This window comes from Salvelinus sp. IW2-2015, linkage group LG5 (assembly GCF_002910315.2).
Source record: "Salvelinus sp. IW2-2015 linkage group LG5, ASM291031v2, whole genome shotgun sequence".
NCBI lineage: Eukaryota > Metazoa > Chordata > Actinopteri > Salmoniformes > Salmonidae > Salvelinus > Salvelinus sp. IW2-2015.
In genome coordinates, this window is record NC_036844.1 from 11,404,257 (window position 1) to 11,413,390 (window position 9,134).

A 9,134-nucleotide genomic window follows, 5' to 3' on the forward strand; every position below is an offset into this window, starting at 1 on the left:
GAACCAGTAACAGGATCACTGCCTTTTCCTACAACGTCATTCTGGAGTATGGAGATGGTCTGCGCAAGGATACAGAGATATAGAACACAAGACACTACAGGGCTGCACGATCTCAACTTCACCGTCAAGTTGGGATTTGGGCAAACGTTTCAACTGCTACTTCAGACCAGGCTTCTCTTAGGCTCTCCTCTAGGTTCTGGTGTTGTCAGGGGTGTTGTAACAGAATCTGTGTTCTGTTAAAAGTGGATATTGTACAGTGCAGGGGTGTTGTAACAGAATCGGTGTGGTGTTAGAAGTAGGTCCGCCCCCACGGAAGTGGCTCCATCCTCCAGCAGCGAGAGAAACAGGAATCTGAGACAGGGTAGTCGGTCGGTCACTTCAGTGACTTGGCGGAAGGAAACCCCTCTGGCTACCTTTCCTGTTGTTCCTGCTGTAAACCCAAACATATCCCCCCCCCCCCCGGGGATCCAGAGCAGACAGCAGGGTCATATTGTGCCATAACCCCAGGGTTCCATTGTGCTGTAACCTCAGGGTCGCGATGCGGGGGGCATGTTTGGGGAAAGATGGGCATCAGGCCTTTTTGTTGCAATGAGAGTTGACACTGGCCAGGTGTACTGTTAGAATGGAGTAGGAGTAGGAGTCCCATCTGAAAGGGATGGTGAAGGAAATCATTTTAGCCCAGTATAATATTTTTGACCAACGGGAAATCAGAATGCTAACGTGTTATTGAAACAGGAAGTGTTTTGATACCAGAGAATGTAGCTGTTAGCTGTTCTGTGGATGGACTTTGGAGAATGTGCTGTTGTCATTCCACGCTTCTCTGCAGCTACATTTAAAGCACACATTTAATCAGTCACACACATATGTTTGCTAGTTCTAGGTCTATTTAATGCTTTATATTGTTACGGATGAACTAACGCTGGCTCTCTCTCCCCCCTCTCTGGTCCAGGTCTGTTTCTGATCCTGGGTCTGATGCTATACCCTGCAGGCTGGGGTTCAGACAAGGTGCAGCTGTACTGTGGTCAGGACGCGGCTCCCTACCGGTCGGGGCTGTGCACCATGGGCTGGGCCTTCTACACAGCCATGGGGGGCACCGTGCTCACCTTCGTCTGTGCTGTGTTCTCCGCCCAGGCCGAGATTGCCACGTCCTCAGACAAGGTGCAGGAGGAGATTGAGGAGGGCAAGAGCCTTATCTGCCTGCTCTGAGGCTGACGGGGAGGAATGCCATGTCCTACCCCCCTCGTCTCCACTCTGGGGCCCAGCTGTCAATCCAACGGGGCCCCCCCCCCCCCCCTATTGTTTACCACTAAGACTGACTCTCTGACCTTTGACCCTGTATTGTTGTTATTGTTGATGTGGGAGAAATCTACAGTGCCAAGCTTTTCACAAACGTGTGTTTCAGTGTATTTCCTCTCTCCGCCACCAGAGGTGCTGTCTGTGTTCTGTGTTATTATTTGTAATGTGTGCCAGTACCAGCTACCCTGACACCAGTAAGTTTGTATTGTAAATAAGTGTGCATATACTGTACATAGTGATGATGATCTGAGAATGGTGGTCCTCTCAGCTCTGTTCAGGCTGTGTTTTAAATGATGTCACTCTCGCCTTGAATCCTGGCGTGATTATGTCACTACCTGAAGATCCGCTTACCTGGTGCTAGTCTTCTGTAATAACTTAAAATTCCAGATAGAAGTTGCCCCTGGCCACAGATCTAGGATCAGATTTCCCAACCCCAAATCATAACCTGAACCTAATGGGGAGGATCAAATAATATCTGACCCTGGACCAGCGGTTAGAGAGAACTTCTACCAGCGCCAACTTAAGCCAGGTGTGAGTAACTCTACAAGGGAACCAGTAAACTACTCTCAGACATGGCCTTAGTTTAGCATGGAATCATGATGTCCTTAAAGCTTACAGAATGTACTGTCAATTGAAATGACCAATGTATGTCTTCTTGGACCCTTGAAATGTATTGATGGGACACCTACACCAGCCATGGTTCACACGGACTGCATGAGCTTGCTAAGAGAGAGCTGTGGTGTGTTTGTGTGTGTGTGTGTGTTTGTTATCGTGTGTGAGAGACTGTGCTTGGTGTTTTTTTCAAATATTGAGATGATTTTGCCTGGACCCCCCCATCTCTGATGACCCTAGCCTGCTCTCGTTGAGGTCCTCCTCAGCCGACTCCCTATAATCTATGGACAAAGACTTGGACAACAACACACAAGTATTCATATGAGTGTCTTGTTTCAGGGAGGACACTTATTCCTGCGACACCAAGGGAGGACTGTTATTCCGGCAACACCAGAGGAGGACTGTTATTCCTGCAACACCAGCCACAGCGCTGGAGAGAAACTGTTGAAACGTGTGTTGTTGTATGCTCATCCCACTTTCCCAGCTCCTCAGTCTGTCTCTGCCAAACCAATAAAAACAGAAAGAAAAAGAAAAGGTGTTCTGGGTATGAGTTTTTCTCCAGCAAAGTTCATATCTGTGGGGCTCTCTCTAATGTAATGTGTGGATGGATAGGCGCTGTCTCTTATACACATCTAGATGTGTATAAGAGACAGCACACACACACACACACACACACACACACAGAGCAGTTGATGACTTCCAGATTGGACAGCGTTTCCATGTCACTTGACAAATTTCCCTGTTCCTCCAGAGGGCTGCAGTATGAGACTCCAAGCCCCTCGTCTACTGTCAGCAAGTCAGCTTAGCCTGGTCTTACCCCTCTATTGACTGAGACAAAGAGAACGAGAGAGTCGATACTTATTTAATTTTGTGTGGGGGAGGTAACCTGATAACAGAGTTATGAAGGCAGCTCTGCTTCCTTATTAAGCCATAATGAGTGTAACACAAGGTGACCCCTGACCCCAGAGTGTTGCTGACGCAGTACTGCAGGTCAGACGGTGGGGTTTAGAATAGGAGCTTTAGAAACGGCCTTCTAAGACCTGGAGAATCGCAGACCGATAAGAATAACAAAATGACACACACACACACAGGCCAACAACACACAAACAAACTCTCTTCTCGAATTATCTTCCCACACATCATGTGTTTGCCCTACTGGTCTTGATAGGAGAACAGTGAAAGAGGAGCTGTGTGTGTGTGTAGTCTGAATAAGAGCATCCCTGTTGGCTGCCATGTCGCTCATGCACACACACACACACACACACACACACACACACACACACACAACACAAACACACACACACACACACACACACAACACACACACACACACACACACACACACACACACACACACACACACACACACACACACACACACACACACACACACACACACACACACACACACACCACACCACACCACACACACACACACACACACACACACACACACACGAAATCTGTAAGAGGATTTGTACAACGTTGAGTTTGTTTAAATCAGTTCAGATGAATAAACACTGCCATCTTCTGGCCGTCTGGATAAATAACAGCAGGAAAATTATTCAAATCAACTGGGTGGGACAGGAAATGGCACTGGACCTATCATTTGAATGAACAAAAGACAAGACAACCGTTTCATTCACATCTCTTACTACAAATGGGTCCACATAACAAACACTGTACAATAAACATGCATTACTTATGAATCCTTTACTGAAAATATACTAACTGAAAACAATGGAAGGACTCTTTGGTCAGTAAGACATCTACAATGAACATTGTGGGATAAATACAACGTGATTCTCTCTAAATTGTCTCTCCTTTAACCCCTTTAACAAAGGAGTTGTCTTTTCCAATCTACCCTTCCTCCTGTTACCCTCCCCTCCCTCTCTTCCTTCTTCTCCTGCTATCTTTCCCTATAAATGTGAGCTACTTCTCAGACTAGTTGTGTAGACCTCTTCTAAAGAAATCCCCACTAAGATCACTCAGTCGGTCTCAGTCCCTTCATCTCACTGGGATGAAGGGAAGCAAATAGAAGGGAAGAAATGGAGTAACTGACCACTTTGAATCAAAGTTGTTTCCACGTCAGTTCAACGGAATGACTTTGAACCGACGTGGAATAGACGTTGAATTGACGTCTGTCCCCACTGGGTGTGGTCAAATAAGCTCCCACTTTGCTGCTACATTGTGTGATTAATCAGTGTGATTCTCTTTTCTCCTCTCTAACCCCTCAATGAAAGAGTAGTCTCATTCGCTCTATAATTCGTCCTGTCTCCCCCTCTCCTTCCTCTCTTCTGCCTCTTGCAGGTCCTTTCCTCCATCTCCCGGTGTCTGTGTGCTTCTTGGCAAGTAGACCTCCAAAACGTTAAAGTCATCTCTCAGTCTCTCCCTCACCATGTCTTTCTCCTTCGTCTGTCTATCCTTCTCCTTCATCTCTCGATTCTCCTCCTCCACCTGGCTGCTCAACTCTTCTGCATCTTTGTCTGTGAGATCATGACGTTCCTCTGTAACTCAGGTCGAACTATCTTCACCCGGTTTCTCACTGCTTCAACTCTGGCCTCTCCTTCATGTGCTCAATCTCCTGCCTGTGTCTCTCCTCCCTCCTCTCATTCTCTCTCTCAATCTCTCCAGATTTCTCTCCATTTCCCCCCACCTATCAGACTCTAGCTCTTTCTCCAGCTCTCTTTTCTTCTCCTCATTCCTCTCTTCTTTCACCATGTCTCTCCAGTAGAGTGGTTACTTCGCTGTGTGTTCCGATACCTCCCTCACGCTACTGGATCACTCCCTCTATCTTCTTCAGAGAGTCACGCATCTCTCTCTCAAAACTCTGTCGTCTCTCTCTGCTCCATCTGTTTCCTCTCCTCTCCCCCTCTGGATCTTTCCCTCCATCTCTCCTACCTGGGCCTCTGCCTCCTGGTAGGTTTGACTTCTGTAGAAGCTCTCTCTGTTTCCTACCACTGTCTCCTCTACCTGCTCCAGCAGCTCCGGGACCTGAGTGCCAAGGGCCCTGTTCTTAATGTTGAGGACATGGTACCTGCTCCCACACTTCTGTACAAGCTGCTGGATGTCCCTGACTCCACAATGCTCTGCTCTTTCAGGTCATCAAGCATGGGTGAATAGAATCACAGTGTGTTCCCAACAACCCTCCCCAAACAGCTCCTCCATTCTCTCCAGCACCCCTCTATCGTCCCCTTTGGAGTGCTCCACTGGTAGGAACAGAAGGAAGGTGTGGGATACTGTATACTGGTTGTTGGGGTGGGATTGGCATGAGGTGTGGGGAGGGTCTGTGAGTGGCTTTTGATCATTCTTATTGGATTCCTCATGTCTTGTTCATTGTTAGGAATAATTATTGTCCAAAAGGAATGTTAGATACAATATTTATTGAAGTTTATATGAACGCTTCAAATAAAAATGGCCAATTGGGGGTCAATCAATTAGCTTCATTTCTCAGAGATCAAATTATGCTTCAACAAAATATTTTTCAGAAATGCTAATTTCATCTGTTTCTAACTACAGAAAGGATTTTAGAATAATCTGAGATGGTGGTTGTCAGAAATCCTCTTTCTTGTGCTTTTTATTTAGGGGGAATGACGCTGCAGTTGGACTCTGAAGTTCTCTACTTGGCTGTTGGAGTCCTGCAGGTCCTTTCCCAATGCATCCACTTCTCTTACTCTTCTCCACCTCTTTGGTAGTGTCCTCCAGTAGTCTCTCTTTCTCTCTGACTTGCTGGGTTACAGTCCATTCAGAAAGTACTCAGACCCCTTGACTTTTTCAAAATGTTGTTACATTACAGCCTTATTCTAAAATGTATTAAATCGTTTTTTTCCCCCCTCATCAATCTACACACAATACCCCATAAAGACAAAGCAAAAACAGGTTGTTTGAATTTTTAGCAAATGTATTAAAATAAAAAACTGAAATATCACATTTACATAAGCATTCAGACCCTTTACTCAGTACTTAGTTGAACCACCTTTTGGCAGCGATTACAGCCTCGAGTCTTCTTGGGTATGACGCTACAAGCTTGGCACACCTGTATTTGGGGAGTCTCTCCCATTCTTCTCTGCAGATCCTCTCAAGCTCTGTCAGGTTGGATGGGGAGCGTCGTGGCACAGCTATTTTCAGGTCCCTGCAGAGATGTTGGATCGGGTTCAAGTCCGGGCTCTGGCTGGGCCACTTCAGAGACCTGTCCCAAAGCCGCTCCTGCATCATATTGGAATGTGTTCATCACGTTTATTAATGGTGTACATCAAGGGAAAGGGATGTGACCAGTCTTAGAATGACTGAATGTTTCACAAAGCCTCTACTTCTCTATGGCATCATACTGCAACGCTGGTCTGTTCTTTGTCTTGTGTTATTGGTTATCAATAATCAGAACAGACATATATACATTATTACTCACCATATAACCTAGCTAATCGTTCCGTTATCCAAGATGGAGATCCATGAATACATGATCATGTAAAACAGAATGCAGGCTATTAGTTATCATTGTTACACTCGTTAAATTCCATTTCTGATGTATTACATCATTCGATCAAATACCATGCATAAAATTGGAATGACTGTTCATCAAATTCACTACTAATTTGCATCAAGGGAAAGGGATGTAAGCAGTGCGACGGTGAGGAGTCTTAGAGTGACTGAAATGCTTCATACTAGGACATCAAGCTAAATTCAAGCTGATTCTATATTCATTTTGAAGTGTTTGGGGACCTGAAGAATTTATGCACTCACTGCTGTTTACAAGGCCACTACTTCTGTATGGTATCAGATTGAAACACTCTGGTCTACTATCGGTTTTGTCTTATTGGTTGTCAATAAACAAAGCAGCCAAATAAGTAATCACTCACCAAAGTCCAATCGTGATCCTTCATTATCCAAGATGGAGAGCCATGAGTAATGATAATGAAAAAATGTGAACGTATTAGTTATTATCAGTACCTTCAAATCATTGATTATCCAATCAAATTCCAGGATTATGTGAAATGCATCAAAGGGGTTATGAGTGTTCATCACATTCATTACTAATCAGAATCAAGGGACGTGAGCAGTTACGCTGGAATGGTTCAAATGCTTTAGGGTTAGGACATCAAGCTCAAAGCTCAGAGTGATTGTCATATGCATTACTACTAGTTGATAGTCAGAATCCCTCTAGTCCAATCTCCAACTCCTACTGCGAACTCCTAACTACATGAGGAAGTAGCCGTGTGCTGTACAGGGAAACAGACTGGTTGTTATTGTTGCTTAGGTGTATATTAACATGTACTGTAGTTACAGAGCCCTTACCACTAGCAACCTCTAAACCCACTGCAGCCTCCTCCTTCTGTTCTCCATGGATGACCTGACATCTGTACCATCCTTCGTCTGACCTCCTGAAGTCTCTCAGCCTCAGGGACACGTTGCCTCCCTCCAGCTCCGGCGTGATCAGACTGACTCTGCCCTCGTAGCCAATGCTCTCTGTCACCTGGCCATTCTTATACAGGTAAATACACTCTGTCCCCTTAAACCACCGGATCGTCATGACAACAGCACTGGTTTTGGGGGAAAGGTGACAGTGGAGGGTGACATCATGACCAGGACCAACCCTCTCACTGTCTCCAGCGGTGGTAAGTTTAAAGTCATCTGTTCAGAGAGAGAGAGAAAACATTTCTGGCTTAATGTCATCATCTTTGTCAGGTACACAAATAATCAGTACATTCATGCAACAACAAAAAAAAGGCATAAAATGACAGGGACAATATTAACCTCTAAAATACAACAAACACACTATCCCAGGCAGACATATTTATCTGAGGGAAATTATAAATACAGGATAGCAGAACGTGAATACTACTACGGGAATTGAAAGTAAATGTTTGGAGGGAGAGCTCACTGTGGAGCACGCAGCATCAACTCCTGACCTTACAAGCACATTTTATCCAATGACATTTTACACATAAAAGAGAAATTAAACCTCAAACTCATTTCACTTTACATAATTGGTTTAGTATTTGTCAAAGAAATGTGTACGAAAAGCTCAAAATGAATTCTAGCATGGTCTTACTATTTACTCTGGACATTTTACCTGCAATAAAAAGAGAAAACATTTATATTTACACAATTCCACCATTTATTCATCAGATACTTTATATGTATTGTTCTCAAGCAAAAAAGATACACACATCTATTTATTTTTACCGTCCAGTCCTAATGGTTTTAAAACAGGAGTGTTGTCGTGTCTAGTTTAGACTAGAATATACTGAGATCTCTCCATACCTTTACAGGTCTTCACGTCCTCCACTTCCGAATAAAAAATTGTTGATTTAAATCCAACACTGCCTCACTATTCATGAAAAATATACTGTACACAAACACATTTTACAGACATATATTCACAACCTTTTTGTTGAATACTCTGCAGCTCAGGCCTATACAGGAAATCTACAGACGTTCACCTAAACCCGATACAGCCTCAAATAAAGTCATTGTTCTCTTTTGTATCACGCCTCTATCCTCCATGCATGTCCAATAGAGAACTGTAGATAACACCAAGACGGTTATCAATAGAACTCCTGTACTTATCATTTATAACCGCATTATCACACTGTTGAGACCCATGAACAACTCTGAGCAATTCAGCAACATTCAGTCCAGTTTATTACTATCGGATATTAAAGTCTGAGTGTTCTTGAGGCTTGGCTCTGAACATTCTAGTTCCAAAGTGCATGATAATGGTAAAATGACCAACTCAACTGAGGATCAAACTTTGATCATAGATCCCCATTCTAAACGTAACTGTTACCTGCTGTAAGCAATTGAACAACATTGTGTGTGTGTTTTGTGAAGGCAGCTCTGCTTCCTTATTAAGCCATAATGAGTGTAACACTAGGTGACCCCTGACCCCAGAGTGTTGCTGACGCAGTACTGTAGGTCAGTAGGTGTGGTTTAGGAGGTCAAATCAGGCCTTCTAAGACTCGGAGAATCACAGACAGAGATAGGAGTCACAGAACGCACACGTGCGGCGCCAAGGAACATAAAGTAACATTTCTGTTTCTAGGCGCACAGGTTAGACGGCATACAAACATAAAACTCTCTACCCAGATTATCTTCCCACACAAGATGTGTTGGCACAACTGGTCCCGAGAACCGTAAAAGAGGAGCCATGAATGTTTGAGTGTCTGTGTGTATAAGTGTATATAGCGGACAGAGAGGACACAAATCCTAATGGGCTCCAGATTACC

The 9,134-nt window shown here is 44.3% G+C and overlaps 1 protein-coding gene across 3 annotated transcripts in view; it reads left to right on the forward strand.

Annotated features, from left to right (window-relative positions):
• Positions 1-2,442, forward strand: part of LOC111963906 (LHFPL tetraspan subfamily member 2a protein) — a 68,586-nt gene extending 66,144 nt beyond the window's left edge. For all 3 annotated transcript variants that reach the window (XM_070443551.1, XM_023987473.2, XM_023987474.2), the window contains one exon: positions 950-2,442. In XM_070443551.1, coding sequence (XP_070299652.1) covers positions 950-1,206 — 257 coding nt within the window. In that variant the 3' untranslated portion in view covers positions 1,207-2,442. The remainder of the gene's footprint in view (positions 1-949) is intronic.
• The last annotated feature ends 6,692 nt before the right edge of the window (positions 2,443-9,134 follow it).